The sequence below is a fragment of the Acanthisitta chloris genome, unplaced genomic scaffold, assembly GCF_000695815.1.
Source record: "Acanthisitta chloris isolate BGI_N310 unplaced genomic scaffold, ASM69581v1 scaffold2943, whole genome shotgun sequence".
In the NCBI taxonomy this organism is placed as follows: Eukaryota; Metazoa; Chordata; class Aves; order Passeriformes; family Acanthisittidae; genus Acanthisitta; species Acanthisitta chloris.
The window spans coordinates 1-18784 of NW_008663046.1; the positions used below are offsets into that span (position 1 = coordinate 1).

General features: G+C 37.6%; 1 protein-coding gene across 1 annotated transcript; it reads left to right on the forward strand.

The window, feature by feature from the left end:
- Positions 1-193: 193 nt before the first annotated feature.
- LOC103798553 (chromosome unknown open reading frame, human C12orf50) lies at positions 194-11728 on the forward strand (the record flags this gene model as incomplete). Its single annotated transcript, XM_009070826.1, has 9 exons — positions 194-267; positions 419-522; positions 2790-2960; positions 4811-4888; positions 4987-5100; positions 6390-6509; positions 7554-7658; positions 8968-9075; positions 11649-11728. Coding segments are annotated over 9 exons (954 nt in total), but the record flags the coding sequence as incomplete, so codon positions are not given.
- Between the last annotated feature and the right edge of the window lie 7056 nt (positions 11729-18784).

Here is an 18784-nt window from a genome sequence, read left to right on the forward strand (position 1 = left end):
ATTTCCTAATTGAACTGGCTCCTGCCAGTTTCTTGGGCCGCAGTTTATAACAGGGGTAGGGCTTGTTTTGTTGTGTTGGTTTTCTTCATTCGTTTTTTTTTTTAATGGTGTGTTCAAGAGGTCGGTCTGAACTGCATTGTGCATGGATGCTGTATTCAGGAGTAAAACTTTCTTAATTTTTTTTTTTTTGAAGATGGAGCTTCTCAAACAGCCTCCTGAAGGTGCAAGGATGGTGCAAAACCTCACGGAAGAGCTTCAGCTGTTAAGGTGGCATACTTCTAAATAACTAAATACCTCAGTCAGTACATGAAATACATGCCAATATATGTGAAATAAAAACGATATTGCAGTTTTTACTTATGTTCTAAAATATTTTACTAATTTTAAAAAATCATTCTAAAACTGTTTTCTATTCCAGAATAACTAACGATCAATTACAGAAAGAAAATGCAGAACTAGAGCATCAGGTGGAGGATTGTAATCCCCACACAGACACCTATACAAGCAAAGGTCCTGGAGCCGGTAATAATTTTCAAACTCCACAGATCTTTCTTTTTTTTGAAACCTAAAACTACTTTTAGTTAATATTTGTGTGCAAGGTGATGATTCATCTACAGAATTATTTGACTAGTGTAAACTGGAACAGACTAAGGTCTTGGATTTTCGAATACTTACACAAGGTTTTTGTGGAGAATTTTTAGTAAAAATCTCCATAATTAATTATTTTGAGCAAGAGGCTGTAATCTTTGTATGATTTTTTTCCCCCTCACAAGGTGTGTAGCTCCTGCCACTTGTTTAATTAACCTCAAAAGACTGTAAGATGTCAGTCACCGAAATCCTCTTGCCCTGCCTCTTTTGCTTTGGGTTCAAAGTTGCTAGAGAATGTCAATTTCCAGATACCAGCTCTGTGAACTATTTCAGACTTAGCAGACATCAATCCCATGGGAAAAGCAGAGCACTACAGAGCAGCAGCACATTGTCATATGATTGGAGAAAAAATCCAACAAACCAAAACACACTACCTCTCTGGAAGTTATGAATACATTTTACAAGATCCTCATGTTGTTTCCAAATTTCCTAATTCAGAGAAAGTATCCACCTCCTATGTCTCAGAAGTGTGCTAACAGACTGGCCACTGGACTACTGCATTCACTCACAGGAACTAGACACCACCACCTAATTTGGGCAAGAACAGAGCAGACATCCATGGGAAAAGCAGAGCACTACAGAGCAGCAGCACATTGTCATATGATTGGAGAAAAAATCCAACAAACCAAAACACACTACCTCTCTGGAAGTTATGAATACATTTTACAAGATCCTCATGTTGTTTCCAAATTTCCTAATTCAGAGAAAGTATCCACCTCCTATGTCTCAGAAGTGTGCTAACAGACTGGCCACTGGACTACTGCATTCACTCACAGGAACTAGACACCGCACATTGTCATATGATTGGAGAAAAAATCCAACAAACCAAAACACACTACCTCTCTGGAAGTTATGAATACATTTTACAAGATCCTCATGTTGTTTCCAAATTTCCTAATTCAGAGAAAGTATCCACCTCCTATGTCTCAGAAGTGTGCTAACAGACTGGCCACTGGACTACTGCATTCACTCACAGGAACTAGACACCACCACCTAATTTGGGCAAGAACAGGAAAAGCTCAGATGACTTGAATTTTTGGTGATCCCAGTGGGCTTTGCACACTTCAACTGTTTGACCTTTCAGGGGATGCAGAATTACTGAAACAAGATAATTCATGCCATCAATTTTAATTCCTTCAAAATTTCGTAACAAATCATTATTTGTGAGGAGGTTGGTAGAGCCACTAGTAGCAATATCTGTTGATACAGCACAACATGTTGTCTATATGAGACACCCCTTGCTCTGCGTAACATGATAACATGATATTACAGTGCTGTGTGTGCAGTCATATTTCCAGTTCATAATTTTGAATAACATTTTCAGGGTTGAACATTGGTTACATGTTACTGAAGTACAGTAATAGTGTGTATAGCAGCACACATTTTTGTGGAAAAAAACACCGTTACAAGTTGGGTTTTTTTCCCTCAGCCCTTTGTAAAAGCAGCTGTTGACTACCAGAAGTCCTGGTAGACACAGCTAGAACCCAGAACAGGGTAAAAGTCCAGGACAGGGAACTAAAACTGACTTTCTTCTAATTCAGTGTACATTATTTTCATGAACTTCACATTCCTTCTCAAAATCTACATTTTGTACTTAGTTGTGATTAGGTTTAATAGAAAAAAAAAAGTTTAAAATTGGCAAACCTGTGCTTAGAATTGCAAAGTTCTTCTAAAATGATGCCATGGAGAGAAATGCAGCCTGCCTGTTAATTCAGCATGCTTAAAGTTTTTTCCCAGGTGGGATCCTAAACTCACTCATTCATTTCAGCCCAGGTATGACTAATGACATGTCTCCCTAGGTTGTAAATATCTTAAAAGGGATTGGAAGAAAGAAGGTTGTTGACTGAAATATTAGTCTGTCCAGCAGCTGAAAGAGATAACCAGCCTTTTTAAAAATAGGACAGAGTGATGAAAATGTTTTCAAAAGTCTGTATTCAGCAGTGCCTCATCTGCCCATTCAGAGAAGCTAATACCTGTAATTTTTCATACTTTCTGGAGCTGGAAGGTGCTCTTTTGCCAATCTCTGCACAAGATAATGCCTAACCCCGACAACGATTTCAAAAGTATACCTACTGGTGTGAACCTGGATGTGATATTCTAGTTCCCTCCTAACAAACTAAACCTAATGTTCTTGTCTGCAGCTGTTCCACTGCAACGGGACGTCGTAGGAGGGATTCTGCATCCAGCCCATTATCAAGACTCACTCAGAAATCAAGAGAATATTCCATTACTAATTTGCCTTCCACGGATTAGTAACATCATTGTTCAAGTGGATGATGAAGAGGATGATGAAGAGGATGAAGAAATGGACTGTAAACAGTTTTCTTTCTTTCTTTTACAAGGAAATTTAATGGGTTTTGTCAAGTCATGCAGTGCACATCACAACTGATTTATTATAATGACCATTACATTTTTAGAAAAAAAGTTGTTGACAGGTTTTTGAAATAGTTTTCAGCTAACCTTTAAAATGTTGGAACTGGTAGTCACCATATGTGAGCAAGGCAATATTTTCTAACGTCTGTGAATTGTCTAGCTGTATATTTCAACAGTGGTATAATTTGCATACCTCTTTTTCATTTAAAAAAGTTTTAACGTTAGCCACAATTCAGATGGTCATCAAATACTCTTCAAAATTTTGTGATGAAATCACAAGTTTAGGACGTACTTTTCCTATTCTGGGAAACAAATTCTTGAACAAGGGCTTTGCACAGTCATCACTGAAGTTGAAGTTGCAGGTTTTTTACAAAAGATAGCCTGTGTGACTTCAGCATAAATAATTTCTTCAACTGATTTACCAAACTCTGTAGACAGTCTAATTATTTTAGAGAAAGTCATTCTTAATGTAGCCAACAGAATCCATAAAAATCTCCTCACTAGTTTAACCAAATGTTTATGTGTATATTTTTATAATTATGTGGTAAGGAAACTTGTGTGTCTGACCATCCAGGAGCCACTCTGGCAGTCACTCTGACACCACCTGAACTGGGACCGAAGCCCCTTCACAGCTGCTCACCCTACACTTACACAGTCAGACATGGTTTTCTTACTGGCTCGACCCTAGGGTTCCCTTAGCAGAGTCTAAGATGTTCAGATCCTTAAAATAATTTAATCATGGTGCCATAACTGTCTAACAAAATAGCACAATAACAGCTTGAGCTGAGTGCCTCTGAGGGGAGACCCAGACCAAAGGAACCCCTGGGCTTTTATACCCTCTTAGTCTAAGTGCGGGGAAAGTATGAGGGCAGTCAGCTCCTGCTGTGTCTGAGTGTCTGGTCACCTGGCTGGACCACATTCTTATTCAAAGGGTCACAGTTCATGGCCTCTTGCCTGGGGCTTCTGCCTCCCAGAGTTCAATCTGCAGCTTGCACTCCAGCTGCACACCGAGCTACCTGCACTGAATGTATTCCTCAACATATTTTCACATATATGTGAATATATATATATATAAATATAGTTCAGCCATTGACTGTATTTCATTTAGAGATAAGAGATTCCATAGGGAAGGAACAAAGTACACATTCCCAGAGAGTGAAAAACGAGAGAATGACCTACACTGTCAGGCATGCAGGCAGCAAATTACTGTCCTGCCCCAAGCCACTCTTCACTTTCTCCCTGCCCCTCAGGCTGGCTGGTAGGGCAGTCTTGTAGTTCTTTCTAACTTGGTTTCAGTCTGAGTATGCAGCATTAACTTAAACAATATAAAAAGGATGGCTTTGCTAACCTTCACGGCCTTAGCTGTAACAGTTAAGGAACACTCACTTCACCTGCTCTGCCAGCAGACATTACAGGATAGTAAGTTTGGGCAGAGGTTTTGTGACAAGCACTCCTTGGTGACATATTGAATCAGATTTCCTTGTGGGTGTAAAAGAAGTATTATTTTGAAAATAAATACTGGAGGTGTTTGTTAATCATTTTAAACCAGCAAACATTTGCTTCTTAATATGTGTTTTAACTGCAATTCCATTGCACATGAAGATACTTAATATTAGGGAATCATTTTTCTGTCCAGAAGCAATAATTTTTCTGTCTAGAAGCAGAGATTGCAGTCAGAAACAAAAATTATCCATGACCAAAATGAAAGGCATTATGGTATTTGATTATTAAGAATTATTGCAGATCTTCGCATACATATCCTGTAATCTCTTACAAATATCTCCTACAGATGTTTCTACCTGGGTGCCTAAGACTGCTGCTGATATTGAAGAGGCAAGAGCAATAAAGGAGATCTGCTATATATCTGGTAAATATGAAATTGGTCACTCATTCCTAAACTGCAGTGCTGCCAATGCAGTAAACTTTGAAGCTTTTTTTTTTTTTCCCCCCTTCGGGCATGTTTAGGACAGTATTATGGGATTCAGAGCCCTAACGAACACCAATCAACACATACTGTGAAATCACCTTGGCAAGCTGAGCTACTACCCTTGGAAGCTACTGAACAAAACTTTCAGAATGGCAAGTACTTTTAGTATCCTTAGATTGTGTTTACTATTTTAAAAATTACTGTAACAGGGAGAAACTAATGCGTAGTTTGCACCTCCTCCCCACTTTAAAAATTTAGCAAAAATAAAATATCAGAAAGAACATATTTGTATTTGTAAGCATATCACAATAACACTTTGTTCAATTTTTGCCATGTACATATATATATATGCACACGTGGTGACTACCTGCATCCATTGTAGATGGATAAAGTAGAAATGGACTATTAACTTCTCTAGAGAACATCCTTATTCTCTCATCATTTAACCTCTAAGAAAAAGGCCAGAAAAGCTGTTGTTTGGTATTATGAAAGTTCTAGATAAACGTGGTACTCTTTCATTCTTTTTAATAGGAAGAGGTTAAAAAGCTGAGAACTAGAAAACTATGGCCCTTCCTTTTTTGAAGAACTTGAGGATCTGAAATATAACTGCAATGAAGAAGTAAAAAAAATAGTCTTAGAAGGGAGATTAAAGCAGCTTTCTGAAGAGTTTGACATTGAAGTGGATAGTCCAGGCAACGTTTCTGTTGCTTAGACTAGTGTTTAGTATCCTCAGCATTGACACAGAAAATAAACTGTGAGGCAGTTACATAATATTTATTTGTCTGTGTTTATCTTGGAATAATACAAGTTATTAATAGTTCAGTTTGCACACACCTGAGTGCAGAATTGGATTAGTCAACAGTTCACGGTCAGTTTTTATATTTGAGTCAAAAGTAAGTTTTACCTCTCCCAACTCATTTGCAATACTATATTTTAATTCAGAAGTTAATTTGGGTAACACAGAGGTGTTAAAACCTTGAGCTTATCCTTTTAAATATCTTTATCTATCTTTAGATGCATTCAGAGAAAATAAGATGTTTCCCCAAAGCACTTTTTCAGTTGAGCCCTCTGAGGCTTCAGGTACTATGATGACTTAGATCTTGAAAATGCCATAAATGTAATCAGATAGGATTCATAAATATAATTCATGAAAAGTGAGAAGCTAATGAATAAGCAGGTAATTTATAGCTGGATCTTTACTTTGCAGCCATAGTCTTCTTTAGCCTGTATATTATGGTATTTTCTTACATAGCATGAAAGTTGTACATCAGTTACACAGGATCCAAATAACAAATCAAAGAGAAAGATTACGAAATGAGAGGTTAAGAGAAATTGCACTAAACTATTCACTGTCTTGTAGAGGTGGGTGGAAGAGAATGTCAGTGCTATTCCCTGTACTTACACACATGCAGCTAAAACATTCTTTCTGTTGCCTGTCCAGGTACTAGTAACACAATTCCTACAAAATTTAGTAATACCAGAAAAGAAAAAGAGAGTTCAGAAAGGACAGTAGTGATAGAGAGTACTCCCAGAACGGATCGTACATCCTTTGTCAATGGAGGTAATATACTGCAATATACTGTAGCAGCTTGTCGTTACTGAACATCATGTGGCAATTAAAATAGCTAAATATGCATGCATTAAACTTTACCATTATATGTTTGAGTTGTTGTTTGTTCTTTGTGTTCTAGACAGTCTCGTGCTACACTATTAATTATAAGAATCAAAACCACTGTTAATGTATGCTTATTTTGGGATTATACTGAAAAAAATTCCTTTTTAGCGATAACAATTGGTTTTTTTCCTACTTAATTTCGGGAAAGAAAGAATTCTGTGAAGTTATAAAAAGGCAAAGGTAGAGATGCATGCAAGTTAAAATGCTTTCAAAAATTATTACCTTTGTGAGACTATCCCTACTTAAGATGAATAAGCTTTGTATTTTTCAGTTACCCTTCAGAGAAATAACAAAGTTGTAATCCTGCATCTAGTGTAACAGTAGCCTAGTCCTCTGCATAATCTTGGTTGGTCTTAATGAAGATACAGTGTTTTGACCCACTGAGTACAGTATTGAATCATGTCATTAAAGCTGAAGAATGCCCCATTCTTCTGGAATTTACTTAGTATTTAATGGTATCCAATCCTTTTTCTTCATAAATATTGATTAGTGATAAAAATAGTAATAATTGTTTTATTATTCTTTTTTTTTCTCTTAGTTTGTCAATGCAAAATAATACAGAACCATGCTAGGGCTGTTTGCTCTAGCTTGGTGCAAACTGCTATGGGTCTTCTAGCTCCAGAACTGTATTGCACAGTAAAAATTTATCTTACATGATACTTGTTTGACCTTTATGTACAAATTTATCTTTCTTTTAAACATGCTTTATGTCAGTATAAACATTTACCACGGATGTATTTAAAGTTTTTTAGCAGACCTATCTATATTTTGTGGGCCTTATTGAATCAGATATTTGGTTTCTTTGTATTCTTTGTACTTTTTTATCCATTGTGTCTAAGAACATGTCATAAAAAGCAAAGTCTTTGCATTATTCACCTTCCTCTGGGTGGTTTTGAGTAGAGATAACTTTGTGAAACTCCTTTCCTGTAGGAGGTGGTTGTACTGTGAGACAGAGGAACACATTGGTTGAGAACAGATGTGAAGCATCACCTTGGGAAAAAGAACCAATTAGATCAAAATATTCCAATGTGAAAGGTACTTCATTATTATATATTTCCTAATTTGTTGATTAGATTATTTTTGTTCCACTGCAAGTGTGTTGGACGTTATACACTTTACATAAAACCAATCTGAAGTGAATTTTCTCATTAACAGTCTGATTTCTTTCACTGTAAGATGACAGCAGCCATTGCATGTTATGGATCAGTTCTGCTTCTTCTAGCTGGCTTGCATCCTCTGTTAGAGTCAACATGGGCAGGATCAGTCCCTGAGTTACTAAAATCTTTGACGCTCACATGCTAGATCACATGGAGTGCTGTGCACTTACCACTTCCATCAAGTTAAATGTATTTGAATGTAGGTGGGATCTCACAGAACATGGAACCTAATAGAACCAGTAAAAATATAGTTAAGGAAAGAGCGTAAAGAATTGTGATAAAGAATGCTCATAAGAAACTAGTCGCATACAGCAAATCAAAGTACCTACACCGAAGTACCTTGATGATAAGCTTCATCCTTTTTGCAAGAGAATTCCAGAATATATTTGTCAATGCAGAAAATGTATTAATCTGAATATTTGAGGTAGATTTTTACCTGGTTATTTCTTTGCAGTTTTAGTGTTAAAAAAAAAAAAGAAAAAAGGACAGATTTTGTCTTTACCCCATAAACTGCAGCAGAAGTTGAGAATTTCTGCCTCATTCAGGCCTGAAATTAAAGATACAGAGCATTAGCAGGAGAAAAGGAAGAACAAAGCCGTGTCTTCTTGATGAGTAGCAGGGGCCAGGAGAAGAGTGCTGTGATTACTTTACGCTGCGACTTTCCTTGTGAAGTTCTGATAGTAGTTTGAAGTGGGCTTACCTATGCAACCACTACTATGGCAGTTTTATCCTCATCATTTGTAGTATTTTGTTATGTTCATTTACTGCCCATGTCCAGGATGTATCTACTTGCTACAGACAGAAGTCATTCAGAGTTTACCCTGGTGTCCTTCAGAGTGAATTGGTCTCCATGAGCTCAGCCATGGGTGTTCCAGAGATCCACACACCACATATGCAGTGTTGAGAAGGGATGATCTGGTCTTTGCATTCATAGTCAGTTTTTCAGTTGGCTTTCAAGATTTCCTCTGCTAGAGGAAATATACCCACTTTTGCTTTCCTTTTGGGGAATGATACTTTTAGAATAATTCTAAAACTTTTAGAATAATTAACATGTGTAACCATGTTCCACCCAAAACATCCCATGTATGAAGTGGGAGATTATGTTTTCAAAACACCACAGCATTTTTGGATATAAACATTTTGTGTGCTTTCTAAAAATGTAAAAATATGTTATTTTAATCCCTCAGAGACAAACCACACTGAGCTGGTAAAGAACCGTCACTGTAAAGAAGTAAAGAAAAATAAATGGATTTCTAAGGAACCAAGAAATTTACCTAATACAGGAACTGACAAAGGTATTTTGAGAAAACCATGAGCATATCAATTTTTATTTACTAAACCGTGAGATTATTTAGCACTACCTAGTTAATTTCTGTTCTTAGTGTCAAATGTGAACAATCCATATTTGGATTGGACTATCCACCAAGAACATGTTTTAAATCTTGTTGCCCAGCCTCCAGTCTCCTACAATGTGTCAGATTTTGAGTAATAGCACAACCTTTTTGTTTGTATTTTCACTTTTAAGAAATCACACTTTGGACCCCAAAGTAAAACCAAGTTACCAAAGGGGTAAAACCAAGTTACAAAGGGGTCAAAATAAGGATGACAAAACTGCTTCTTCCATTCCTTATGGGAGAGAAACTGGGAGATATGCTCATTAAAGGCTACAGAAGCTCAACCATCAACATATATAGCCTACCGTTCTGTCACTCATAAACCAGACTTCAGTGGATCTACAGGTGGGTTCCTGCTTACACACAATTCTTAAAATGCCTCAAATATGCATGTCCATATTGTGCTGCATGAAATTGTGTCCCTGCAGGTAAATACTAAGTTATTTATACCTAAATACAGGCATGAATAAATTTGATCCAGCACAATTTTCACAAGGAGGGTTCAGTGATATCCATAGACAGAAATGTAAGGATTTATAAAGCTTTACAGTTTGTCACACATAATGTTCATGAACAATAATTGAGCCACCTTCACATCAGGAATTCAGGAATGCAGTGATGTGCTGATGTGCACAAATGTAGTGATGCCCACTTTTTACAGCATCTTTTACATGATTTATTCTTTTCAAATTTTTAATAAACCTTATAAGACTCCACCTTTATAAAAAAAGTCATATTTTATTCTAACTACTGATAGCAGAAGATGTAATTTTGCAGTAGAATTTCATCTCAAGAAATGTTTCTTATTCAGTGCTTGTTTTTTCCTCAAAAGGGTATGAAAGAATGGCCTTGCTTTGCATGGTGTATTTCCACAGCTAATATTTCACTCGAGTTTTCATTGTTGTGGATTTCTATACCTTTTAATTATTTAGGATTATTTTTCATCTTGAATCAACAAGGGTTTGGGTCTTATTCAAACTTCTATTATCAATTTAAATGCAGTGTAAATTTTTGTGATTTATGTTAGTATTATTTTTTCATATTAGTTATGTTAGACAGAGAACTGGATTCATTCTTCCTGCCATTCATACAGGATGATCTTTTCCTTCATCTTTTTTTCTGTCTTTGAAATGCTGTACTGTCCTCTTGATGGTATTTGACAAGAAACCTACAGGTGGGATTCTGAGTCTTCCTTCTTTCTTTCTGGCAATCTGTTTCAGATGTTACCGTAATTTTGCATCTTCCACTTTATTTTTTTTCTTGCTAATATAGCTTCAGGCAATCTAGTACATCAGCTGGGCTTTATTTGCCTTTCCACTTTCTGTGTCCGTGGTTTCTCTGGATAATTTTATGTTGTCATCTGTCACTTTGTCAACAAATCTAGCAATAATTTAAATAATCTTGAGTTAAGAAAGTGATTTCATCTTGCCAGTTTCAGTCATCTCTCTTAGGCCAGGTTCAATTTCCATCTTGAGGTGCCTCCCTGTCTTAAGTTCTAATAAGACGAACCTCCTTCAGACAGAGTAATGCCACTTTAAGGTGAATAAGGTTAAATGAAATGAATTTCAACATAGCTGCTTTATCTGGAGGACAAATACTTGTGTCTTTTTTCTTTTTGTCTTTGAATGTTTGCTTTCATTAAATGTGAACAGACTGGTACAGAGATCATACAGATAACATACTTCATTGTGAAGAATGCATTTTATCACATTTCCAGGTTAAAAAAGGATAGAGCATTGCAGAAAATAAAAGGTAATCAGCATTTTTGTCAAAAAAGTAATCATTAACATTTCTTGCTGCCTTTCTTTCCAGCAGTACCTGAGCCATATGGTCAGAAATGCCTCAAACAAAAGAATCAGTCTGACACCAGTAAGAAATTTTGGACACAAAAAGAAAACTATGGTAATATTTACACATTGTGTATAAACTGAAAATTTTAAGATTAGTATGAAATTAATAATTTTAATTAATCAGACTGAGATGGAACTAACAGAAGAGTATTAAGAATATTAATTTTTATTCAAGATTTGTAGAAAATGGTTAGTGATTAGGCAACATACTCTGAGGCACAATCAGCTGTCTCGGGCAAAAACATAATATAGCCATTCATATAGTGCTTTCACAAGAAGGGATAAAACAGGAGATTGGATTATGCATGAGTTTAATCTAGAAGCAACTGATGCATTTGGGAAGATCTTCAGCACAGGAATATTCCCTGTGTTAAAACCAAGGATGTCCATGGCAGAATCACCTGTGAGCCTCATGGAAATGCTGTAAGATTACAAATGATCTTTAAAGTACTAGAGAGGGAATCTGTATTTAATACTAGCTTGTGTTTCAGAGGTGATGTCTATTTGACCTCATGCATTCATTGATACTTCAGCTAATGTAATATTTAATTCACACATCAGACTAAAAGAGTCTTTCCTGAAATTGTGGCTGCAATTAATAAACAATGTATGTTTTTCCTACAGGCAAATATACTTCAGAATCTTTTAATGCACAAACTTGGAGGAGAAGAAATCCAGAAGCAAAATCATCATCTAAGTTTTAAACCCCACTTTGGTAACTGACAGAAATTGTTACAATTCAGTCTTTCTAGGAGAAGTGACATGTCTCTCCTCACCTAGAAAATGTAAAAGTGCTTGTAAACTTCCCCAGTCAAAACCTGCAGGATTCTTATCAATGCTGAGTAGCACTTAATAGTTTTGTTTGTTTGCAAACATGTGCTTTTGACTGTATAACTAACATACGATTTCTTATCTTTTTACAATATTACTGATATGAAAGGAAAATGTGTATCTGCCTTTAAAGCGAGGTGCTACAAAATGCAGGTTTTGGATTCTAGCACTGGACAAGCACAATATATGAGTGTGATCTGTTTGTTTCTCTGCTGGATTGTTTGCAAAGCATCAGCAATGGTAATGATATCTGTTGAGGTCTGAATTCATAAAAGGACTCAGGCTAGAAAGCATTTGCAAGATGTCCTAAGGACCGTTAATACATTTTACAGCAGAGATTAGAACCTTTCTCTTGTGTTTTATGTTGAAAGTTTGCTTCTTAAAATCGTTCTGAAAGAGCATGTAATTTTACTCTAATAAATTATGCACAAAATGTTCTGTATATCTGTTTTGACAGCAGAGCCAAAACGACATAGAAGTGAACAGAAAAGGCAACAAGAAAAATCTAAAGGGAAATATGGAAATTATCAGCCAAAGATGATGGAATTGCAAATTCCAAAAGGAAGATGTAGGAAGTACACTGTAATGTTTAAAAACAGATTAAAAGCTTTTAAAAGTACACTCTGTATGATCACATCTTTAATATATTCACTAAGTTTAATCTATTCTGAAAATTTCGCAATTGAAGTTTTATTTGCAGACTGTGGCTGTACACCACAAGACTGATCGTAATAGATGTCCATAGACAGGAAAAAACATCCCTAAGCAGAGTCTTCCCTTGTTTTATTTGACAGATGTTTTAAGACATAATTACCAATATGAATAAATACCAATAGTTTTACTTAGCACTTTCAGAGGGCTTTTAATGCAAACAACAAAAGTAAAGGATTCTAGAATGTCGCTGGTTTAGCTGTTTGCCAGATGTTTGAAGGCTCACTCTGAGTTCAATCTTGAGATTTTGCTATTTTAGCAGAGCAGCAGAACTGTGTTATGAACAAAATGAACTTCACAACAAAATTTTCAGAATTAACTGAAATATTCATTTGCATACATTTTAAACTAAAATATGAAGAGTTGGGTAAAGACTAAGAGGAAGGCTGATAAGAAGGATACTTCGATATTGCTTTCTGGAGGAGCAAACTTCATACTGAAGTGTTACATGCACGTGACCTCATATATGTGTCTCATATGTTTTTCCTTTTTTTTGCTTTTACCTGGCCTTTAGTCATTCTTAGAACATAATCAGTTTTTGAGGAGAGCCCTTCAAGCTTCTTTCTGTAACATTAGGATCCAGTAGTTATCTCAGTGGCACCTGTAACTGTGAGTATGAAAGATTTTGCCACCTTGGAGCCTTTTCTTCATTTTGACTGTTCAGAGCATGAGGATGGATCAGACACCTTCCAGGCTACTTTTAGCTGAAAAGATTCTACTGTTCTATGAGAAATATAGTCATGCATTTCTCTGTCCTACTTTATTGAGAATATCTCAATAATGGTATAATTTTTATTCTATTTTGAAATTTAGTTTTGAAAAATTTAACTTAAAAATACTGTAGTGATTATAAAAATGCACTTAGGCACCACTTTTCTTTACAGAGAAGAATAGAAAAACATAGAGTATCTAGTTTAACTAAGTGCAAATGTACAAAACAAACAAGAAACATACTTTTAATATCAAAAACTAGATGTGTTGAAAATGTCCCCCCCCCAATTAGACATTGGAGTTTTAAATTGTAGCACATGATGCCTTGCAGCAACATTTCACTTATTGTCTGCCTGAGGCAATTTAAAATCTCATTTCAGAGGGCTTTTGTCCAGTTATTTTTTCACATCTTGAAAAAGGCTTTTAATCTCATTTTTTTCCATGTAAAAGAAATATTAATTCTGCATTTACTATTTCTCCAATGTCTCCATAATTTATAGTATTAAATATGATAGGACCATAAATTGGTCATGGGTAAATGTTATTATTCTGGTCTGATTCTTGCTTTCGGTTAAAAAGCAATTTGTGCAACTGGTTAGCATTGTTACTGTATGGATGTATAAGTGCAGTCTGTGCTGTGTTGTGCTGCATGTGCAGCCTGCTGGCTTGTGCCACACACCCTTTACCACAGGAGAAGATCAGCCAGCTCCTTGGAATAGGGGAACCTGCAGGCAGCTCCTGCTTGGTACAGATGATTACACCCCCTGCCTGGCCTCACCTTTGTTAAGCAGTGCAGCAAGAAGTTCTCAAGTGAACATTCTTTCTGTTGACGGGGGAGATGAGGAGTATAGTTGGCTTCTTCAGGAAAATCCTGTCAGAGTTTCAATGACTCAAATGGGATAACTTTTCCATGGATGTGGTCTGCAGGGTTTCCTGGGCTGTGGTTGGAGACCCATTCTATGCTGCACAACTTGGGGCTCCCAGCATCTGAAGGGTCATATGATTATCAGTACTAGCTTCCTTTTCTTTTTAGTGTGGTCTCAAAAAGACAGGCTCTTAAGAGAGGCTTTCTAGAATCTAAGCACCTTTCTGACTGGGATCATAAAGAACAAGGCACCTACTGGTTCAATTTAACCCACCTCCTCGTCCTGAAAAGCCGGCCCAACAAGCCAAAGTCAAAAGTAATTTTCTAACATCTTAGCATGCCAATATCCCAGCAGATTATTGGGCTAAGTCTGAGGCCCAGCTCAAGCAAAAGACAAAGAAATGCCAGAGGAAAAAGATGTGGCCAAGAGGGCAATACTTGGCTGATCCTGGGTTGTTGTGGAACCACAGCCTCAGGAGCTTCCTGTAGAGAAATTACATATACCGTTCTCAGTCATTATTTGCTAAATCTAGGAAGTCACAGATACTAAGAAATACCTCATTATTGTACATTAAATATGCGGCTCTACAAGATATTAACAGTTCCTGTGAGGTGTTAACTGCTTTTGATAGAAATCAGAGGAACAGAAATAATCAAGTGCATTGTGTGATCAAATCCTTACTTAAGGTTTCCCTTTCACATCTTCAAAGGCACTAAGATCCTCTAAAAGAATAAAAATACATGTATGTTTTCCTGATCACAAACACTTTCCCTATTATATTTTTAATCCTCTGTTTCCTGGTTGTCTCTGTCATTAGGGCCTCAAAGAGGAGCCAAAGGAAATTTAGCATATTCAGCGTTTCTTGCAGTGAGGTCCTAAAGATTGCTCTTCTGTATTTTCACACTATCACTGCATGACAGATCCCCCCCACTGATTTAAACTTACAGTACTTGAAAATAAGTCCTGAGATAATGAGCCAAAGACCAGAGGCAGAGGGCTACTGAAGGAGAGTTGAATTTGCCGTGAGATTACATATTCATGGCCATAATCTGCTGCTGAATTGAAAGGTCTGGGGGAAACGATTTGTTGCTCTCACCCTACACATGTTAAAATACGCTAATGTTTCTTCAGATGGTACTTCTAAAATCTGATCAGACATCTAGTCTAGGTGAATCATATTACTTAGTAAATAGAATAACAGTGATACTGTATGTATTTTAGCAAAAGTTTGCAAAGCTGCTTGTCTGAGAACCTGCATTCCCGGACAAACTTATATGGCTAAATTGAAACCATTAACTCCCAGCATCTCAGCAGCACTGATATTTCAAATAGGGTATTTATTAATTAAAGTAACAAAGTCCATCTCAAGTTAACTCCAGAATTAGAAAAATGTTGATTGTTATAAAATAAAACAAGAATGAAATTTCCCTGGGAATTGTAGACATTGTCTAAAAAAGAAGGATTTTGACAGTTTCCTCCTAATGAAGACATTTTCTGATAAAGCTCCCTTGTACAGCAGTACTTTATGTTAATATATAAATTCATTAAAAATAAAAAGGAGTCTGTCAATTATTTAAGTATCTCTGCAGTCACTAGGGGTCAGTGCTGTCACAGGAATGGACTTGAACAACGCCCAGCGGTGAACCGCCACTAGAGGGTACTTGATTCCAGTCCTCCAGCGCTAGAGCCTCTGCAGTGTTCTGCAAAGGCTTCAAATAGAGAGAAAAGGTCCCAATAGGCTTGTTATGGCCAGCCCTGGGGAGAGATACAACAACTTAGTGTACCTCTGGCCTGATGAGATCTGTCCGCAGGTCCTGAGGGAGCTGGTGGCTGAAGTTGTGAGGCCACTCCGTCATTTTCGAAAAATTGAGTCAGTCAGGTGGAGTCCCCAAGTACTGAAGAAAGGGTAATGCCCATTTTTAAAAGGGGGAAAATGAAAGACCCAGGGAACTATACACTGATCAGTCTCAGCTCTGTGCCTGGCAAAATCATGGAGCAGATTCTCCTGGAAGCTATGCTAAGGCACATGGAAAACAAAGAGGTGATTGGTAACAGCCAACATGGCTTTACAAAGGGGAAATTATGCCTGACAAATTTTGGAACCTTTTATGACGTGGTTACGACATTGCTGGATAGGGGCTGACATCATCTACCTACCTGGACTTAGGCAAAGGTTTGACACCATCCCACACGACATCCTTGTCTCTAAACTGAAGAGAGATGGATTTGATGGAGGGACCACTCAGTGGATAAAGAACTCACACACAATGATTTGTGGTCAATAGCTCATTGTTGATGTGGAGACCAGAGACAAGTGGTGTCCCTCAGGGGTCAGTGCCAGGACTGATACTGTTCAACATCTTTGTTGGTGACATGGACAATGGGATTGAGTGCACCCTCAGCAAGTTCACTGACGGCACCAAGCTATGTGGTGAAGTCAATAAACTGGATGGAAGGGATGCCATCCAGGGGGACCTTGACAGGCTTGAAAGGTGCGCTGATGCCAACCTCATGAAGTTCAACAAAGGAAAGTCCAAGGTCCTACATCCGGGTCACAGCAATCATATCTATAAGCTGGGCAGAGAAGTGATTGAGAGCAGCCCTGTGGAGAAGGACTTGGGGATAATAGTTGATGAAAACCTCAACAGAAGCAAGCAGCATGCATTTGCAGCCCAGAAAGTCAGCCGTGTCTTGGGCTGTATCAAAAGGAGTGTGGTCAGCAGGTCAAAGGAGGTGAATCTCCCCCTTTACTCTCTTCTTGTGAGACCCCCACCTGCAGTGAGACCCAGGTGAGACCCCCACCAGGGTCTCACTGCATACAGTTCTGGTGTCCTCAACATAAGAAGGACATAGTATTGTTGTAGCAAACCCAGAGCAAACCTAGAGGAAGGCCACAAAGCTGATAGGAGCACCTTCCCTGTGAAGACAGGCTGAGAAGATTGGAGCTGTTCAGTCTAGAGAACAGAAGGTTGCATGGAGACCTCATAGCAGCCTGTCAGTATCTGAAGGGGCCTACAGGGAAGCCAGAGAGAGGACTCTTCATTAGGAACTGTAGTGATCAGACAAGGAGTAATGGGTATAAATTGAAAGGGTAGAAATTTAGATTAGCTATTAGGAAGAAGCTTTTTACTGTGAGGGTCGTGAGACACTGCACAGGTTGCCCAGGGAGGTAGTGGATGCCCCTACCCTGGCAGTGTTGAAACCCAGGTTGGATGAAGCCTTGAGCAACCTGGTCTACTGAGAGGTGTCCCTGTCCAGGGCAGCAAGGACTGGGGCTAGATGATCTCTAAGGTCCATTCCATACCCTTTAACATTCTATGATACTATGAACCTATATTCAAAATGCTAAATAGCATTTTTTTCTCTTAAACACACTGATGATATAACCCTTATTTTCTCTCATCCTACATGCTTTCCAAAAGGCGTTTCTGTTACCTCCTGGTCTGGACAGGTCTCACAACAGTTTCTTCTCAGGGAAACAGTTTTTTAAAAGAGGTGTTTCCAGAAGGAGAGTCTCTTTAACCTTTCTCGTCTTGAAATGTTTTAGATAATTTTAAATGTGTTTGCTTTTCATATTCTGGGATTTTTTTAGATAATGATAGAAGCTACTGTGATATGTAGTATTTGAGGCACCTGAGAGCATAACTATTATGCTTAAAGTACAAGAGAGATACTGCTCCTTCTTTCCTCTTTTTATTTATTAAGAAAAAGGCAGTTAGGCAGAACTAAACATTAAAATTGACAGGGCCTTTTAAAAGGGCAAGGTCAACATGCAAGACTACTTTGTTGGTTAAGACACATACACAAAAGATACTTTTGAGGTTCTTTTATGAAATATTTTTCTTCCCCTGGGGAAAAGAAATGTCTTCAAAGATTGGTATCCTTGTTGTTGCTGTTCATGCACGATTGTAGAATCATTAAGGTTGGAAAAGACTTCCAAGGTTGTCAAGTCCGAAGCTTATTAATGAATTTTCACTATAAGGACAGAGTGCACTTCTTACGTCTCCACCTTCTGCCCCCAAGGAGGATCTTCAGGGCAACTTTTGAAGATTATAGTGCCTTACAGGAGTATGCACCAAGCACAACATATTCCAGCATGACCCCTGGTAATCATACTGACTTCAACACAATTATTGGTATTCTTAAATTCAAGTGTATTTTGACTGATCACAGCAGAGTGGCTTCCAAGGTTTTCATTGCAGTATGCATTGCAGCCTGCCTAATTGATAGTGTTCTTGGAGGTGGATGAGGATGTGAAATGCAGCAAGACTAACTTTGGAAGCAAAATTTGCAAACTGGGCAAATATAGCAGAGAAGTGTAGGAGGAACAATAAGTTACAGAAATGCAACAATCAGTTGCAAGTTAGGTAAAACATGCCTCGTACAAGCTCTTTCAGTTGGCCAGTGACAATCAAAGCCTTTATTCTATTGGCACAGGGAATACTTGATGGTGAAGGGAAAACAGAAGTCTTAAATAGCTTGTGCTTATGAGTACAAGACCATTAACATTCAGAAAATAAACACCTGTTTTGAGGGATTATTAGGTTAGTTCCATTATGTTTACATCTGTAGGTCTTTCTCATAGGCCAAAGAGCATGTCAGCAAGAATAGTACCAGTACAGCTTGGATGAATAGACTGCT